This window comes from Ambystoma mexicanum, chromosome 8 (genome assembly GCF_040938575.1).
Source record: "Ambystoma mexicanum isolate Mex_15411 chromosome 8, UKY_AmexF1_1, whole genome shotgun sequence".
Lineage (NCBI taxonomy): Eukaryota > Metazoa > Chordata > Amphibia > Caudata > Ambystomatidae > Ambystoma > Ambystoma mexicanum.
Window position 1 is genome coordinate 175218625 of NC_090929.1, and position 20538 is coordinate 175239162.

The following is a 20538-nucleotide window of genomic DNA, read 5'->3' on the forward strand; positions in this document are numbered from 1 at the left end:
CAGGCACCAGTCCCACCACTGCTTCTGTGTGATTGCGTCACCAGGCGAGTCTTTCTCTTTCTCTCTTTCTTTCTCTTTTTCTCTTTCTCTTTCTCTTTCTCTCAGCCTTCCAGGATCTTGCTAGCGATCAACTCGCCCCCTATGCTACCAACTGCTCTGCAGTCTAGCGTGGCTGTGCCCGTCCAGGACATCCACCCGTCAGAGGCTTGCCTCTGCGTAGGATTAGCTTTCCTCCATTCCAAGTGCCTCGTTTTATATACTTCATCACAAACAAAAGAGGGTGTCATTCCACTTTGACTGTGGAGTTCAGGAGATTCAGCATTCCTGCAGCCAAAGAGATTGAAGAAATCTCACTACCAGGAGATTGAAGAAATCTCACTACCAGGAGAATCCAAAACAGACATGTCTTTTGGATTCCCATGTAGGCAGACAATGTATTCTGGACAGAGCGTTTCTTACAGGAATGGGAGTCCTATCCCCAAGAGGGGAGTCACTCCCAATGAGGCCTCACTTTCCCATCCCCCTAGGAATGGCGGTGCTTAGCAGGCTCACCCCCCTAGCCTCAAAGTGGGTGACTCCCCTCTGGGCAGAAGGGACGAATAGTACATATTTGTCACAGTACCCTGAAGCGTAAATTGGCTATGGCGGGTCTAATTAACGGTTGCTGCAAAGCCTACCTAAATATGTTCAGTCCGAATATCATGTTTTCGTAACTCGTAAACTTCAGATTCCACCAATTTCCATTGTGATTTATAGTGGAGGCTTTTCAGAAGAAAAAAATGCTTGCAGCGGTCATTGCCACGTCCATACTATTGAGATTTTAATCAACTTTTATTTGCGTTCATGCACTGACTGAAATGCCTTGAATATTGTTCAATGGAGCATGGTCTAAAAATCTTAAGAGGCTTTTCAATTCCTTTACGATTGTTAGGACAGTTTGTCTACACATGAAGGTTCGGTATGCCCATGGTGAAGAGTAGCAGACTTGGGCAAGTATAGGATTAAAAAACACAGAAAGGGTAGTGCTGCTACTGGGAAAGGCTCCACCCGATTTTGTCATTAAATGAAGCAAAACATATTCGTTATATCGGGGAACCTTTACCGATTTTACTAATGGAATGTATCCCAAGATTGGTAGCCCATGAAATTGTCCAGGAAGAAAAACCACATACACCAAGGGGGCTGTGGATCTAAATTGATTGTATTGAGAAAGAAGCATAACATATATGAACAAAATTAAAAAAAATACGGACCACGTCGTGTATTTGTGTCATAAACAAAACTACAATAAACATATTATGATCCTTGAATTAGTGTGGTTTGAAAAGAAGTCAAAAACACAACATCAGACTTAAACATGAATATTTTGAAGAAAATCAAAAGCATAGCATGAAACATGCAAGTAACACATATATATATTGGAAAAGTGCATGTAAATAGACACATATATAAATCAATCAAAAAACCTCTGTTCTAAGAAAATGCCCAGATTCAAAATATCTGGTGCATAGACTTTTTTTTTCTACCTTGCACCCTTCATAGAAAGTTCTAGGTAATTCCAGCAGTCTTTGATCTGCCTATTCTAGTAGATTCTACCGGGAAAGATGGTCCCTATGGCCATATGCTGTCTATTCTGTGTCTTCAGGGCATGAGGGGAGACTGACCTACACCTACGCTACAGGGTTTTCCATACGCTTCACAGCTGGCTCCCGTAGAAGTAGACCTTGCTGGGCAGACAAGGGGAACTCTTGAGGAGTGGGCGGTTGGGGGAATGCAATCTGGTGGTTAGGGTGCAGTTTGGTGGTTAGGGTGCAGTAAAATGGAATAAGATTATATCTACCCACAATGTTATAAAATAGTAAATGTTTTGCAGGTAAGTAATCTTTAATGAGGAAGAATCTTCTGTCCAGTGATAATGAACTTACTAGTTAGCCCTCTCTAATGTCCATAGCAGCGTAGTTGCGCTGGATCCCAAATCTGACAATCAATGTCACAAAACTGTCTTTGGATCATAATCTGCTCGACCGTAGGAGGTCGGTCTCGCATAGGAATAAATGGTAGAGACAGACCAGCGTTTGGTGGAGGGAGATGCTAGGACTCGATTGCATACATTGGTACCCACGGTATGCTAAATCCAACTCTCCCGAAATGCTGCTTTCCAGCACCTTGGAAGTTGGAAATATCGAAGATCAAGTTCACCAGTGGCTAGTCTGTCCTCCAGTTCTTCTGCCATCATTCCAGTGGTGGCAAAAAGGTGATGCAGGCAAGCTGGACTACAGAAGGCCCACAGATGTAGGTGCTGAACTAGAGTAAACATAAACTGTTGAAGCTAGGCTGCTGTGCAGCTTTGGTGTTTACAGTGGGTACGTTCCAGAACTTGGAAGATGCAGTCTGTTACCAGCAGTCATAGTTCAGATAGTTCATACCTGAAGTCCCAATAATTATTGAATGTTCTCTTACTTGTTCTTGACAGTAACTATATTCCTTGGGCTCTGATAACGGTGTTGTGGCATGTCGGAGGGAGTCAGAGACACTGAAGACATGCTTCAATACCTTTATTAAACATATAAGTAAAAGGTGTTGGGCAAGATTTGGTTCAGTACCCTTTGGGTGCACTACAACAACCTTCACCTCCTTGCAATAGGAACCCAACCTTTGGTAAACAGTATGTACTATATAGTTTGGTAGTGTGGCTGAGCAGCCAGGCTTATCTCAAGAGAGGTTGAATATATTTTTATTTTATTTTTTAAGGTCAAACAAACACACTACAACCGTTTCAAAACATAGAAAGCATCATATTTCAACACATTTTCAAACTCCCCAACTCCCCCCTCCCCCTTTCTAAAAGTCTAACTACTTTGGTTTTACTCCCCAAGAATAGCTTAATGCCATGTTGAATGTATTAAAGTAGGTTTGACTCGCCTTGAACTGAGTTGAACTGCGTGTTGCTTTTCTTAAAAATGTTATACTTTCTTATGTATACCACAAGTATTAAGTTGTTTTTTATAACTGTGTTTATATGATATGATATGTGATGGTACTTAACTTTAGCAAGATTTATCCGGACCTACATGTATTTATAATCCTTTTTACAATACAAAGTGTTTCAGTGTTTCTTTGGACCATATCTATGTTACAATTTCTTTGTAACAAGTTACCGCCCTCTCTCTGATCTACTATCAGCCTGGCTGCTCTGTCTATGCTACCAAATGTTCTCAGGTGGTACAGCCTTCTACTAAGAGTGGAGTTTTGTACTGCCTCAGATATGGTTTTATGAAGCCCTTAGTTGGACTTTGGAAAAACTGTCCTAACACTTGGGTGTGCTTTCTCGTTCCTCTCACTCATTGGATCCTCGTTCCTGGTTCCGCTTCGGATTACGGCTCTGCACTTGTGTTGGTGGTGTTAAGGAATTTTACACGGTATTAGGGAGTTTTAATAAAGTCCACCTGTGGTAGGAATGTAGAAGACTCCCTCTTAGGAGTACAGGGCTCCAACTCTTGTTTGGCCTGAACTACCCAAAAGGTTTGATAGCAATGGACGAGCAGTCAGGCTTAGTCTAGGATGGAGAAGGGCTGTAGGTAAGTACAAGGACCTTGGGGGCACACCTATGGTCAAGAAAACACTTATACACAGTAGTTTTATAAAAAAATATTATTTATTATAAACACTAAGACCACTATAAATAAACAATCTACCACAGTATTAGAATTACAGGTAAGTAAACATATTCACATTTATATTCAGTAAGGTAAGTGGTTAGTTGCATTCAAGTTTAGCAAATCATTTCTCATAACCAACATTTAAAGTAAACCACACGGATACTGGTAAATAATTTTAGGCAACCTGTACTTTAGAAAGGTCAGCCCTATCTGGGAGTGAGTCAGTGAGAACATTTGGTGACCAAGGCCCATGGGCGGAAGAACAAAGAAAGGCAGGCGCTATCAAAGTTGTAAAAATAGCAGGTTTCTTCTATGTTGTAGTTGGGTAAAATGTTTAGTTAAAAGGTGGTTCAGTGAGGTCCGACGGACCCCCCGGAGGATTGATGAACAAAGGACCAGTGTCCTTGGGCCTGGGAGAACACAGTTGGATTGTCCACGCCAATGTGTCTCTGAAGGCTCGGGAGGAGTACGATTTTAACACAGCAAGCACCAAGGTGAGCTACCTAGGAGCGGGACAGTACCTTTTCATAAAGAAAGAAGACTGTGTAACTAGCGGGTCCCCAGGTGAGGCAACAGCAGCCCCAGTTGGGATTCTTGGTCTGGAGGCTGAAGAAGGAACTTATGGCGGGATCAGACTGTCAGTTTCTTGCCATGGGACACCCAGTAGACTATCTTCACGATACTGGCTCGTTTAGACTCCACAGAAGCTTTGGTTCAGTGAAGGTTGTCATACGGCAGACTTCTTTCCGTTTCTTGGTCCCCAACTTGGAAGGGGAGACATCTCAGAGCGGGAAAGAGTCACTTTAAGTGCAGAAGGATGCCAATGAAGTTCCAGCGAAAAACGTGCTTCAGGAGATGATGCACAGCAAAGTAGTCCAGGTCCCAGGATATTGGGGAATTACAGCCCAGGACAGTCCCAGCTCTTCGAAGGACGGCTCAAAATGCAGATGGCCTCGCGACTGATTAGTCCCACCAGTCCAGGATACGAAGTTGTCCAATCTGGATCTTCCCTGTTGATCAGAAGAGGAGTTTTGAGCAGCAGCAGTTACTCAGCAGTCACTGGAGGTGGCTGCAGACGTCCTTCATCCTTGTATTCTTAGCTCCATGGCTCGACACTTATTCTGCTCCAGGATCCTTGCATTTATGCAGGAACCCAGCCAATCAGGAGTCATGCCACATTCAAACTTTGCATGGTGGCTGTCCCAATGGGTTCAAGCAGACATACTGGAGGACAAAGACCTGCAGAGTTTTGCTGTACTCCCAGCTTCTTGCCCTTCCATACACGCAGGCGCCCTTGGGCGGTCTTCCCAATGGGAGCCCAGCAAAGACGAGAGTGAGCCGGACCTCCCCAACCCAGGATGGCAGAAAAAGGCTCAAGAAAAAATAAGAAAAAACAGCAGGGTAAATTAGGCTTGAAAAGCCGGGAATAACTGCCTTCCCAAACCGTAGGAATATACTGGTACACAAGACTGTTCAGTGGGGAACAAAGTGCGTGCAGATGAAGGCAACAAGAAGTGATTGTGGTGATTAAAGAGTAGTCCCAAAGCGTGAGACACAAGATGGTGAGCTGTTCTGGCCCTCAGGAATGACACCCTATCCCTGCCGGGGGTGCCTGTCCCTAGACAGCGGATGGTGTAACGCCTATCTAAGAGGGATAGAAAGACTGGCCCTAGCTCTCTGCATGTGGTTATCTGTACACCACATTCAATTCTATAAACAGCAGCCTAAAAAACGGAGGGGGTGGGGGGGGCAACCACCGGTGTTGTGAGTGAGTACAAGAAAGGGATTAGATCTCGTAGTCCTGAACCAAGCTACTTGGTTGGCATGTGAGGGCTAGTGACATCGGGATTTATGACAATTTGAATTACCCTGATGGCTCAACACTCTTTGCATTTTGGTGGTTGCCCAGTCATTGGGAGTATAAAACAACGTGAATCTAGATTTTCAAATTATTCTTCAAAAAAAGATACAAGCCCCACTGGAAATAGGGTTTGCTAAAAATAAAAAGCGTGCTGTATGGGTTCTTTTTCAATTGTGGCAGTATCCCGTGTTGCTTTTAGGGATATCTTAATGTGTTGGAGGAGCCAGAACAGGTCTGGTCGACCGGTTTCTTTTGTTCACTAGTGGTTTTTCGCCATCTTCTTCAGGACGCGAAAAGACTTCACATGTTAATCAATAACTTCTTCCTGCTGGCTTCTCAATGGGGCAGCAACAGCAGGCTGCTTGGGATCCTGGAGAGGAGACGCAAAAAACATTGCAAGAGGGGCATAAGTGTTCCTCAAAGTGCAATGTTGCAGGGTGTTACGTCCAGAAACTGCTCGGAATCATGTCACATGGCTGATACTGCTAACTAGAGCTTAGAATGCTCAGGCTCTGTTTTGGAGCATTGCCACTATGGATTTCTAGGGATTTCTTCACGGGAATGGGAGTCCTTCCCCTCCCCCCCCCCCCCCCAAGTGGGGGGGGTAGGTCTCTCCCTTTGAGGTCCCACTTGCCTCAACCCCCTAAGGAGGGTCTTGCGGAGCTGGCTCACCTCCCTAGCCTCACAGGGAGGCACTCCCCCTTTGGGAGAAGGGATGAAAACTTGTGATTTGTCACAGGCTATTAAACTAAGTTAATTTCAATAATTGTGTGGTATAACCACATTCCTGAATGCTAAGATTTGTTTATATGCGCATATAACCTATGAATTTTGCATAATTTATCACCTGATGTTTTTTTTTTTTTGTTTTCCATTTTAAAAAAAATGTGTATGTATTATTTATTATGTTTCAAATTGTCTTCACTATCTCAATTTTATTTCCTTTTCTTATAGTCTACGGCTCAGTTTGGCAGCAAAGATGAAATTCTTCTCACTTTGGAAAAACATGGTGGTATTTGTGACTGTCAGACTTCAAGGTATATTTAAATGCCCAAGTGTACATAATTCATCAAGAACAGTGAAGGGTTTTATATTGGTTTAGATCATCCATGCGCAACAAAGAAAGATTTTGGATCGGTTTAATGAAGTACCTTGTTTCAGAGCTTGAAAGGACGTGTATCCAGCAAGGACCCATCACGTATAGTATAGTATAGTATAGTGTGGTGACAGTAGGCAGAGACCTCATAACCATTCTGAGACTCGTGCACATTTTTAATCGGCTATTTTCAGTTGGAAAAACGCCTGCAGATCCCAGGAATCAATTCATGTAAATGTAATTGACAAACTTTTTTTTTATTAGTGCATCAATGTGTGGGCAGGTTTTGAAGGCCTAAACATGTTTTCTTATTCTGAAATATTTTCTTTCTGGGGATTATAATGGCAGTGGTAGACTAGGACACAACTAGAAGGGAGCAGTTTCAGTCAAGGAGGTTACAGACCCAGTGCTCCTGATAGGAATTCTAGCTGTATTTTACTTACAACACTGGATATTTGGGAGGAAAAGGGAATTCGAGTTTAAAAGGAACATATACTTGTAATTCAAAAACGGATAGTTTTGTTGTAATTAATATTTTCGTTGAATTGGATTCTTTAATTGAATATATGTATTTTTGTCGTCTTTAAGACCTTCTTAACATCTAGAGACTCCTTTGCAAAGCACCTCTATGTAACATGTGTTGTCAATGCCTTTCGTCTGCACATGTTATGAGTCGGGCAGGAGGCAGAAACGTTTGTGGTGTTACTCCTCGTTTGATTTCTTTAGGAGTATTCTTTTTATTTTAGAGAGTACAATGGATGGTTTTGTTGATTTACTTGGAGTTCTGGGCAGCCTCTTTTAGTTTTAACCAAGCTGTAACAAAGCCTGATGAGTATTTACAGAAGCATGTTTTGGTTGGGAGAACATATTCCAAGTCTCAGCAATGGACTAAGATAAATGCTGGGGTACCACAAAAATGAGCTCTTGTTCATCCTTCATATTATGGGTTTGTATTAACCGAATGCAACACATTGTTTTGTATGAAACATATCCGATTTCTGGTGTTAAAACTGCTGCGTAGGGCACAAGCAGCATGTTTCTTAGTTAATGGGCTCAAGCAGCAAGTACATTAGAAAGAAAGGCACAGGATCAGGTAGGGTGTCTCACTCGAGGCGCATCAACAGCAGGCTCAATGAGTGATGTTTAAATTGGTAATACCCTGTAAGCAGGAATCAAGCAAGATGTAGCTAGGATAATCTGTGTTTCCCACTTTTCTGCTGAGAGTGCTTTGCGTGGAACAGAACTCTGGGCCTTGCAACAATAATGAAATCCTGTGTTCCAGAGTTGGGCATTTTTCTGTTCATGTAGAATACGTTCCTGAGATCATAAGGTTTTATGTATAGTGTATAAATTCATATTCTAGTATTGCATTTCCTACTTTGAACTTTGAAACAGCAAAATGACTAACTACATAGATCTGTCTGAATCTGAACTACATTGCAGTGTGCCGTTGAAAAGATTATAGTTTTTACTCCACTGTGAAGCGTATTGACACTTTGCGGTACATTGGACTATACTAAATGGTAAAGTGAATTAGACTTACAGACCAGACCAACCTTTCTATAAAATGACCTGAAGTCACACCCTATTCTATCAAACCAAAGGCATAAGGTTTTGAAAGAAATTGAAAACCATTCTTGTTCATCTAGCCAAGTGTGAATAAAATCAAAATACGAATTGTTCAGATTAGAAATCCAAGCCCTATTCAGATCACCAAAATCGCAACAATCGAGGACAAATGGAAGTTTTCATTAATTCTGATTCATGTTTGTTTTTTCCTCTTCCTATGTGTCCCATATCAAACCAGCAAGTGCTCTGAAGCACTTTTCGTCTACATACAGTGCTACACAAAAGAAAGTGTTTATTTGGTGCACATCATAATCCATGATCCACTCAAAGATCTCTATTGCAGCGACATTCTCATTTTATCTGGCCTTGAGCTTGAGTGGGTTGTTTTGAAAGAGTTTCCCTTTTGCTGCATTTTAGCCTCTGAAGCCCCCCTGCATATCTTCTGGCTCCTTTGATTTTCCCCAGCTCTTATTTGGGCAGATGAGGTGCTTTTTTTTTAACCCCACTTGACCCTTCTACTCACATCTTGGACATAAAATGGTCTGCCCTCAAGGTTACAGATGCAGGACCCCATTTCTACTTTTGTTTTGTGGTTTTATTACCTTCTGCTTTGGGACTAGTGCATGGAGACCGTGTCCCCCATTACTTTTTTTGTAATGTGTGTTTCTCAATCTTTTGTTCCTGTGTCCCTAACAGGAGAGTGATGTTTCTTTAATTTTGTATATTCTGCTGGTGTACTACTAGGCCCCTTTCTTTTTTTACACCAAAGGTGCCTCTTGAAAATGGATATGTATGGTCATGCATCACAGCAGGCTCGATATAGAACACGGGAAGGACAGCTGTGTGCTTTGAACTGGTGAGGGCCGGATTAGGGTCCAGGCACCGCACTACACAGTCGCCTTGACGAACTTCATAAGTGTCCCTGAACTGGCTTTCCAGGATTGGATAACCATACAAAGCTTTGAAAGGTGCATGATTCCCGATAGGTAGACTGGGGCCCCTAGCCCAACATTTTGAATATCTGACAATGGTTTTGAGCAGTTCTTCAGCCAATCCACTATTAACTGAAGCACCAAGAGGATCTTGAAAGAATGTGGATTCAGGAACTGCTGCTAAAACTAACATTGGCCAAGGGTACTCCAGTAAGGTGTAACTATACCTCTTTGGACCAGTGGAATCTTGCCACAGATGTTGACCTCCCTTGAGCCAGTGGTGACAGCTGGTTGTTTGTTCTGCTTTGTTTGGTGAACTCTTGTCTCTCATAGGTCCTGCAGATCTGTGTAGTCTGGAAGGTCCGCACACCCTGAAAGTGGATCCCATCTTGAATCTGAACTCAAAAGCTGGCATACTTGTGGTTCCTTGTTGTAATGTTAATATTTATAACGCGCTTAACCCAGAGGTTTCGAAGCGCGGACCCGGGAATTGAACCTTTGTTGCTCCACGTCGTCTTGCTTCCATGGCGATCACGTTACCCCTGAGCTATCCACCCGGCCCCTCTGTGTGACATCGAGAGGCACCACTTTTGTGGCTCTGCTACTGTTTGTGTCCTCAAGACTGAGTTTGCCCACCAGAGCTGACATCCTTTGTTTCTTGGTTTCCAGCATGGCTTTGCTGAGTCACCCGAAGACTGCTCCCTTCCAGTTGGGTAGTCTGCCTTTTCATTTTTTTTTAAACTTCTTTTTTATTCGTTTTCAGGAAAAAGAAGAAAATCGGCAAGCATATATGAACACAAAGAGTAACATCAACACATCGATTATAGAACTAAACCCTCCCCTCCTTAATCCCCCCCAGTGATACAGCACCTAAAAAGCCTCATCCCATTCCCTTCTCCCCCTAACCCTTGTTTAACTGTACAAGTCCAATAGTTGAAGTCTCTGCGGACACCATTGTGCTCTAAAGTCTCCTCTTAGGAATTCCAGGGTCTCCCCCCAGTCCGCATAGAAAGACCCCAGTTTGTTTTCCGCAGCATAAGAGGCCCACTCCAGCGAAACTATGTCCCAGAGCTTTCTGAGCCACTCCTGTTCAGTCGGGATCACGGGCCCCTTCCACTTTTGTGCGATGAGGGATAAGGCCGCCAAGGTGAATATCGCTGATGCTTTGCTGCAGCCGCGTCCTGCCTCATCCGCCCCCACCCCGTCCCCTAACCCACTCCTCCCCAGCAATATCTCTCGCGGGTCTCGGTGGGCTCCTCCTCCCAAAGCCTGAGCGGACGCCTTCCTAAGATCGTCCCAGAATGGCTGGATAACGGGGCAATCCCACCAGATATGTGAGGCCGTGCCATCCTCACCGCGCCCTCTCCAGCATTCCCCCGAAGCGGCAGGGTTCATTGCATGCAGACGGGCAGGAGTATAATGCCATCCCACCAAGCATTTGTACCACACCTCCCGAACCTGAATTGCCTTCGTAAGCGTAGGGATCCGCGCCCATAATCTCTCCCAATCAGCTTGCTCCATGCGTACCCCTGAGATCTTCTCCCAATTTGCCATGTAGGCCCAGTTGGTGCCTGGTTTACCTCTCTCGAGTTGTTTGTATAGATCGGAGATCAGCCCCTTTGTGCCCTCATGGGTTGTTAGGAATCTTTCAAAATGGGTTAGATCTCTAGTCGCCGCTTGCCTTATAGTCGGAGACATAACCCAGTGCCTAATTTGAAAATACCGATGTCGCTCTCTTTCCCCCAAGCCAAACTCTTTTTTACATTCCACAAATGTTTTCACCCTCTTCCCGGTAAACATGTCCCTCAGGGTCCTACACCCCCCCTCCTCCCAAGCCAAGAAAGCTCCCCTCTCCAACCCAGGAGTAAAGTCCCCATTTCGGAAGATAGGGGTAAATGGCGAGGGAAAAGTTGTGATCCCCCATCTTAACACCGACCGATCTCAGCACTCAGCTACACTTTTCGTGATGTTGCTCAGATAAATATGGGCGGGTCGTAACCGTCGCGGGAGCCAGAGGACCTCCCCCAAGTGGTGCCCAGCCACCGCCCTGTCCATCCTCACCCAATGTTTCAGTTACTCGATCGTTCTGAGCTGAGCCGCATCGTGATAGCGGCGGAAGTCGGGGAAGGCCAAGCCTCCTCTATCTCTAGAGGCAGTGAGCAGCTGCCTAGACACACAAGATCTCCTCCCCCCCAGACAAAGTCTCTGACCATACTATCCAATCTCCTGAAGAAGTTCTCCGGCACTCAAGGGAATGGCCTGGAAAAGGTAGAGCACCCGAGGTAGTATCACCATCCTGAGTACCGCCCCCCTGCCCAGCCAGGAGACTGGAAGGGCCCCCCACCTCCGTAAATCTTTCTGGATTGCTGGGAGAATCGGTTCATAATTTGGTCCATACCAACCCGCTAATGAGGGGGTGATCCTTACTCCCAAATACCGCAGCCCAGAGGGGCTCCACTTGAAGGGGGACAGATCTCTGACCGCCCTCGCCTCCCCTTCCCCCAGGGAGAGATTCATCAGTTCCGATTTCTGAAAGTTAACCCGCAGGCCTGATATCCCGCCAAAAGAGGTTAACAAAGCTATGCAAGCTGGGAGGGACTCTCTCGGATTAGTAAGTGTGAGCAGCATATCATCGGCGAAGGCCGCTACTTTGTGTTGCACTCCACCGAATGGGATCCCCTTGATCTCCGTTGACTGGCGGATAGCCAATAGGAGGGGTTCTAGATATATGGCAAATAGCAATGGGGAGAGGGGACATCCCTGTTTCGTCCCCCTCTGGAGCCTAAAGGGTCTGGACACCTCTCCGTTGATCAATATGCGTGATGTGGGATTTTTATAATTAGCGGCAACCAAGTCAATGAAGCCCTCCCCGAGCCCCATCTTCTCCATAAGAAGGACCACTCACCCGGTGAAACGCCTTCTCGGCGTCCAGCGCCAAGAGGATCGCCGGGGTTTTCGTCTTACGGGATTTCTCAACCAGGTGAGCCACCCTCCTAATGTTATCTGCTGTTTGTCGACCCACAACAAAACCCGATTGATCCTGGTGGATCAGAGGTGGAAGATGTTTTTCCAGACGCCGAGCCAGAATCTTAGTAAAGACTTTGGCTTCAGTGTTAATAAGGGCAATAGGGCGATAAGAAGTACAGTCCTCCGGGTCTTTCCCTGCCTTATGGATAAGGGTGATCTTAGCCTCCTCCATCGTCCGGGAAATTCCGCCCTCTGAGCTAAACGAATTAAAAAGCTGGGTCAACTGTGGGACCAAAAGGTGGGAGAACGTCTTATAGAAGGAGTCCGGATAGCCATCGGGGCCCGGCGCCTTATTACGGGGCAGAGTAGCAATAATTGCTCTCACCTCGTCCTCCAGAATGGGGCGGCCTAGTTTCTCTGCCACTTCCCTAGAGACCTGCGGAATTGGTAAATTCTCCAAGAAATCTTCCTGTAAGTGAGGGGAGGGGCTCTCTGAGGAATACAGGGCCTCATAGAATTCCACAAATCTCTCCCTTATTTCGCCAGCCCGGGTCAAACGCCTACCACCCTGGTCTTTAAGTGCGGTAATTACCCTGCTCTCCTTTTTCCCCCGCAGAAGACGAGCTAGCATGGAGCCTGCTTTGTTGGCCTTGGCGTAAAAGGTTTGCCTCATTTTGAGCAGAGCCTCTTCGGCCTTCTTATTTCTCAAATCCCCTGAAGGCCCTCATCGTGGGGGTATTTCGGAGTTGAACTCTGGCGGCCTCCACCTCTCCCTCGAGCTGGGCCTCCAAACCTCTCATCCGCCTATTCCTCTCCGCCTTAAGGGCGATGAGGTCCCACCTAAGGGTCGCCTTAAAGGCGTCCCATCTGGTGCCCAGACTCGTGTCGGAGGACGCGTTATTCCCAAAAAATCCCTGGATCTTGTCCTCCAGCTCCTTACAAATCACGGGGTCCCTCAAAAGCTCTCCCGGGAATCTCTAACCCCACACCCCTGGTCTACGTCTCCTCACCCTCAGGACCATTTCCACAATTCTGTGATCGGCCACACCCAGGGGGCCCACCTCCACCGCTCCCACCAGACTAGCAGATACCCAGATGTAGTCAATCCGTGACTGTGTCCGGTGGACATCGGAGAGGAATGTGAAACCCTCCTCGCTCCCCCGCAGAGACCGCCAAACATCGCGAAGGCCAGCCCCTGCCCATCTCTCCCTCAGCTGCGGAGACGCCACTGAACCTGCCCCCCCTCTCACCCCTTCTGGAGCGGTCTCCCACCCTGTCCCAGGCAAGATTAAAGTCCCCCATCAGAACCACTTGGCCCCTAGCAAAATTCTCGATGGTGTTTAGGACGTCCCGCAAGAACTGGTCTTGGCCCACATTTGGCGCATATATTGACCCAATAGTGTAGCTCGAGCCCATTATGGTCCCCCTTACCACCATGTATCTCCCATTGGAATCCCGCAGAACCTCCTGCAGCTGAAAATCCGTACCCCTTCCAAAGGGGAGGGCCACACCCCCCCTCTTCGTGGGGCCCGACGCAAAATAGATCAGGGGATAACCCTTGAGTCGCAACCGGGCTTGATCTCGCTTCCTCAAATGGGTCTCCTGCAGGGCCAACACATCCGGCTTGTGGGATCTAACGAAATGCTCCAACTTTGTACGTTTGAGGGGGGAATTGAGTCCCCTCACATTATGTGTTTGCCACTTGAAAGTGTCAACTGGGCATATCGGGCCATCAGCAGCCTACATTCCGGGGTATCAATAGACCGCCCCGTCAGAGTTCCCCTCCTACTACCCAACCCTAGGCCTCCCCTCCAGCCCCACCCCTCCCCACACGACGGCTCTCTAACTGCCGGGCTCTTAGGGTGACGCATCCTCGACATGTGCTGTAAAATCCCCCCCCCTCTCTGTCCAACCCCCCCCTCCCCTATCCCACACCGGGCACCCCTCACCTGCCCGCTCCCCTGCCCTCCGAACCCCAACTTGGAAGGCATCCCACATTTGCCACCCCCTCCCCCCATTCTCCGGACTCTTTGGTCCTTGCGTGATCCAAAAAGTGCAACCCCGCCCCCTCCCCGAATCCGTTGATAGCCCATTTTTCCACCACCCCCCTTTTAAAATTCGATTCAAACCGTATCAGCAGGAACCCACCTGGTCCGAAGACCGACCCTCATCTCCTCCCTGGGCGGACTTCTCTCTCCCCTCCTGTGGACGCTTCCGCGTCGTCGTCTTCTTTGCGTCGGAACCCACCGTAGACCATACCCACGGTCTGGCTCCGTCTCCTGGAGCAGACCGGACACTTCCAGTTTCCCCCTCCAAGTCCCCAAGGTCCAGGTGGATAATGTTCGTCGCCTCCTGTACACTGGTGGCCCTTCTTTGGGTGCCCTCCCATTCAAACACCAGCCCAAACGGGAAGGTCCACTTATATTTGACACTCTTCCTCGAAAGAACTCTAAGAACCGGGCGCATTGCCCTCCTTTTCACCAATGTACTGTTAGCCCAATCTTGAAACCGAGAGATCTCCTGGCCCTTGTATTGCAATGGTTCGCGAAGCCTTGCCGCCCGTAGAACTGCCTCTTTTTGGGCGTACCGTGCGAACGCAGCCAAAACGTCTCGTGGCTTGGAACCAGGGCCGCAGAGAGGCCGGCCCACCCTATGCACCCTGTCAAGCTCTATAGCCTCGGGGTCTTCTCCTGCCAACAGGTCCATAAAGATTCTCTGCACTACTCCCTTCAAGTCCCTGTCCGTTACAGACTCAGGAAGGAGTTTCACTCTTATATTGACCCGTCTCGACCTGTTTTCCAAGTCCTCCAGTTGGGTTTCCAAATTGCGGGTCGCTAGGTCCAGACGATCGATCGCTTCTCCGTTGGCCGTGCCATCTCTTTCCAATTCCTGCAGCCCCCTTTCCAGTATGTCAGTTCTCTCACCTAACTGAGCAACCTCCTGTTTCAACTCCCCGAGGGCCATATTTAAATCCGACCTCGGCAACTGGAACTGGTCTTGGAAGGCCTTAGAAAGAGTTTCTCCTAGGGCATGCATCTCACCCTTGAGGTCCCCCCTTGTCAGGGGCTCCCGATCTTCAGCCTCTCCGGGTGCCCTAGATGCCATGTGGCGCTCAATGTCTTCACCGCTGTTGCCTTTGACTTCCATTGCTGCAGACCACGAGGCGGGAAGGGTGCTCAGAGGGTCTCCCTCTCTGTCCGGTGCGCGGGGCCCTACCCTTGGATCCCGAGGGCATTAGGTCTCTCTTGGGGGCCCGAAAGACCCAGGAATTGGGGTAAGCAGGACAGCACCCCCAGCACGCCCACCGCTCCTCGACCGGGCGCCGCGGGGGGGCCACCCACCACCACCGACCCCACGGAGAGGGGCAACCACAGACCACTATGCCAGGGAGGTCCCACCTCCCCTGTTGCTGCTTTCACCCCCCCTTGGGATGGGGGGGAGAGGCCCGGTCAATCGGCAGCCCCCCCGGTGCCCCCCAACGCCAGCACCGGGACCGAGCCTCCGCCCCGCGGATCCAATCAAGCCGGGGGGTGGGGGGGGCCGCCTCCCGTCCTCGGCCCCCTGCCCGGGGACTTGCCCGCTCCTCACCTCCTTGTCGTGGGCCGGGAGGCCCCCCTCCCGCCCCTCAGGGAGCCGCCACGCAACCAGTCCACCGGCTGCTCCCGCCGCACCCGATCCGGGGGCGCGGCTCCTGCAAGACAGCCCGTAGCCTCCCGCGTCCTCCGCTCGGGGCCCCGGCTCTCCTCCTCAGGGCGTCGGACCGCCCCCCCAATGAGCAGCCGCCGCCGAGCCCGTCTCCCCTCGCCGGGCCAAAGTCCTTCACCAGCGCCCCTCTCCGTATGCCGATACACCCACCCACAGCCTGCCTGAGCAGGCCTCCTCCGCCGCGGGCGGGACTCCGGGTCCGCGGTACCCGAGGATCAGCCTCGCCTGGCCGCCCGGGTTCCCAGAGCCGCACACCTCCTCAACTGCCGCAAAGTGTCCTCAGGGGGTGGTGGATCCCCGATGGAGGTCTCGAGGTGCGGGAGCCGCCGTCTGCACGTCTAATCGCTGCCGGCGGCCATCTTGAATGGCCTAGTCTGCCTTTTCCAACATTGTGGAACCTCGCCAGAAGCTTTCCTTAATCTGGATCTTAAAATCCAGCTACAGGCACAGTTCCTGAAACCGTAATGGAGACTGGAACCTTCTTTATTGTAACTGTTAAAGAAACCTTTGCACACCCCTCTGCTGAGGGCTGTGTAACCATCTCACGTGAAGTTGAAAGGGTTTTGAATGGATTGTGTCCTCCCACGTATTCCTCATCTTTGATATATTCCATTCAGCGTCAGCTGCTTTGGACATTTCTCACTGCAGAGGGTGGCATGCATCGTGGATCTTGTGTACCTTGGCAGCCTCCGTAGAACGCACGCGCCAGTTACCTCAGTTCTTCTGCATGCACAGAACGGTTTGGACAGTTAATTATAACTGTTCTTCTTCGAAAATGTCGACTCCTAAAAGGATTGTTGGTCGAAGATGTATATCACAGACCCACACCGTATCTGCTTGGGAATCGATCACAAGATCGAAGACTGCAGTTCCTGTCAGTCCGTGATGGGAAGGGCCTTGAAGGGGAGAACAAGGACAGGGGAAACTCGCCCTGGGTAGGCCCCTTTCCAAATCCCCTTCAACCACTCCTTCTAAGAGGTGGTCATCGGACGAGAGAAGTTCAAGGGGCACTTCACCTCTTTGTAAGAGCTCAAAACATTCCAAGCGCTCTCATTCCAGAAGTGGATCCAACCATTCTTCGTCATCTTCCCACAAAAAAATCTAAGAGGAGACTGCACCAGTCACGCTCTTCATCTTCAGACTCTTCACACACAAGTGAGTTTGCCAGGTAAGTCAGCTACCAAAGCCGAAATGGGAAGAAAATCGCCTTCTAATGATGGAGGTTTTTGAGAAGGTGGCTTCTTGCAGCCTCTTTTGGGAGTCTAAATGTTTGACCCTATTGAGCCTTGTAGAACCGATAAGGAGTCAGTTAAGGTTGCAGCTTGCACGCCCTCGAGCCGGAGCAAGAAACTGTCAAAGCTTCTTTGAGAAGCAGCAGAGACTTTGAAGTATCAAGACCAACTGAAGCCTAAGTCTCAAAGCTTCACTTCCTTGATGGGACTCGCTTCAAGTTCCTCGATGTCGAAACCATCGATGTCGATGCCATCAGCGTCTTCGAAGGAAATGTAGAAGAAGAGGTTTCTGATCAAGGCACTCATCCTTTTGGCCTAGAATTTGGAACGCCTAATGTTCCAAAGGGCTACATTTCTGAAGAGCCCAGGATGAAACATCTTGTTGACTCATTGAAAAATGCCAGTGGATTGGATACCTCTCCAGAGGTGGACAACCAGAACTTTCTACACATGCAGGTGCCTTGATTAGGGCAGTCATGAATAAAGTGGTTGAGTTATCTGGGTTGGGGAAGGTCGGCTGCTGATATTCTTGACAAAGGCACCCCCAAGGAACCTTTTCTCCCTTTCCCCACCGACGATCATGGCTAATTGGGGAAAGCCTGGTTACCAATCCAGCGGTGAATAAGGCATTCACAAGAAAATACAGACTTTCCAGTGTAGATCCGGAGTTCCTATCGAAACATTAGTCTCCAGAGTCTGGTGGTGTAGGCTGCCACTTCCTCATCGAGGGCGGCTGCATACCCTACAATTCTCCCTGATTGGGACGACAAAATGTTAATTCCCTAGCTAAGAGGGTGTTCTCAACCAGCAGTATGGCATTGAAATCTATCAATACCACATGTGCATTGGCCAGATGTGCTCGCACTTTTTGGGAGGTGGTGGCTATGGCTGCTGGACACGTCCTGAAACGACATGAAAGGGAAGGATTTGTGAGCATCATACAAGATGGCAAGGACGCCATGCGTCAGTCGCTCCAGTCTGGGTTGGATTCAGCTGATGGCGTTAGTTGAGCAATGGCAGCCAGCACTGTCTCATATGTTTGCCGTGCTGCGTTAGTTTGGTTTTGCACCAGATGTCCAAGGAAGGCTTTTGAACATTCCTTTTGACAGCTCCCCTTTGTTTGGCTCCAAGGCAGATGAAAATATTGGAAGCGGATGAAAGTCCTGTAAAGCAGCGGTGAAATCGCTGGGTGCAGCAATTCGACAGACGCCACAGACCAACAAGGCTTCTCAAAGTTCGAGGGGCTGGTCCTTTCACAATTTTTCATCGGTCAGAAGGTCAAGGGGTCAGAACACACAGAGGCCAGAGGAGATTTCCTCATGGTGGACGAGATGGTAAGCCCACCCAAGCACCTTCAATCTCGTTGCTATCAGTAGTCACCTCTGCTGCAGCAAAACCTCTCTGAAGCCTTGGTCCACGGGACCATAGTCTGGTGCAGAATTTGCGGGAATGACAGGGCATTACTTCCGATGCTTGGACCCTGCAAACTAGCCCAAGGTTTCTTTTAGAAGGTCTCCCGATTGTCCATCAGGGAGTCAGACCTTCAAGGTACCGGATCAGCTCCTTTCTAGGAGATTTGCATCCTGATGGAGAAAAGCGCTATAGAGCCAGTGCCTATAACCGAGAGGAACCAGGGAGCATACTCCCCTTTTTTTTTCTTCTTAATTTCAAAGAAGGACCGAGGTTTGAGACCCATTTTGGACATGAGATGCTTGAACAAGTTCCTTAGGAAAGACGCGTTTAAGCTGGTCCCTCTTTCTCAGATCCTCCAGGCCCTCCAACTCCGGGATTGGTTGGTATCATTGGACCTTCAGGACGATTAATTTCATGTGCCTATTCCTGTCTGGTACATCGGGTCCATGTTTTCTCTCGACGTCCTCAGGAGATGCCAAACCCCACAGTCCCTCCAAGGTGTTTCTCACTCAACCTGGTTTAAAACGGTTGAGCCCAGAACACACCAAACGGAAAGGGGAATTGGATAAAATAAACGGTTCAGTTCCCAGCTTTGGCTCAACAGGATATCTGTATTTTGTTCCTCCCTTGTTCTCCTCCTTGGCCTCGTGGAGCTCTGAAACACATCTGTATGAGCACAATACAAATAAAATGTCATATCAAGGGCGAGAGAGAATTACATGTTAAATTAAGCTTTCCCAAATTAACTAATCCTCTTTTGACCTAAATTCCCTCTGTTACTGCCTAGAGGGATCCTTGCATTAAAGTCTCTTGATTTACAAACTTCCTTACACTAGTCTTCTAGAATACGTCACCTTTGAAATCTCAGGATGATGACCAAGAACTCTAGTTTCTTGTTAAGAAGCTCCTTGCTCTTCTGCCCAAAAAATCTGCTCTTGCAAATCTGAACTTCCAGCTTTCACGTTGATTTATAAAACTGTCACTTGTTAAAACCTTCTGGTAACTGTTCAGACTGTTCAGATCCCTTTCCACCCGCTCAATACTTTAAGTTTTTGTCAAAAAAGAACAGAATTTAAATTGCATGCGTGCAAAAACGAGAATGGCCACTAGAGGGCCTCCAAACTCTAGCTTCAGTGAAGCTTCAGAATCTTGACACAGAGCTGTCTCATGAGAAGTCCTGACGTCCACATTCCCCCGTGCCAGCCCCCGACCCTAGCAGACAGGCCAGGGGTCCTTTTACGGGGAAGACACCCGGCGGCAAGGGCATCATACTCCCCCACACACACCCCACAGCGATGCAAGTAAGGTCGCACACCGAAAGTCAACGGTGAAGGGCAGATCTTCCGATCAGACGTCCTCTGGGCGCTCCGAACGGCCGCCGCATGACAAGCTCAACAAGACAAAGGTCACCCGACTCGAAACTACCCCGACTGGCCCGGCGACGGCGAAAGACGCCGCGCAAGCCATCCCCCCGGTCGAAGTTCAGCCTACACCCGGGGACAAGCCCAGGGAGTCCTCCGGTACCCCCTCTTCGACCCCAAGCTCCAAAAAAATCATCATCTAAGAGCAGGGAACATAAGGAGACAGACAAGTCTCCAGTTCCTCTAGAGAAGGCTAGGGAGAAACCCTCTAGCCAACATAAGAGTATGCCCCTACAGGACACTATAGTGGAGTCTGATCAGACACATCAACCTGACTCTATCAGTCATGATGAGGAAGAGGAACATACACCCATTACCGCCACTCTAGCCCCCTCCGACCCGGGGTTTATGCCCAGTTCAGCCAGATGGTCTTTGCTTCCAATTGGGCTTCTCAATAAACAAGAAAAAGTCAAGTCTAATACCAAACACATCAAAACAGTTCCTAGGAGCTGTATTAGATACAAAGACAGGCTTAGCCTACCCATCCATGGAAAGAGTGCAAAATATGCTTCAGCAGATACCCCAGTATCAAGCCGGTCTCTGGATAAGCGTACGCAAAGCATTGGAGGATTTTGCAGAGAATATGTTGGGCGATTAAAAAACCGGCAACCCAATTAATCCACCTGCTAAAATGAGTCCAAAGAAGGATTCAAACTTCCCTAGAAATACCCAACGATACCAGA

The 20538-nt window shown here is 48.3% G+C and overlaps 1 protein-coding gene across 1 annotated transcript in view; it reads left to right on the plus strand.

The window, feature by feature from the left end:
- PMPCA (peptidase, mitochondrial processing subunit alpha) overlaps positions 1-20538 on the plus strand; it is a 422362-nt gene that overhangs the window by 112204 nt on the left and 289620 nt on the right. The window contains exon 4 of the mRNA XM_069609581.1: positions 6475-6557. Within this exon, the coding sequence (XP_069465682.1) occupies positions 6475-6557 (83 nt within the window). The remainder of the gene's footprint in view (positions 1-6474; positions 6558-20538) is intronic.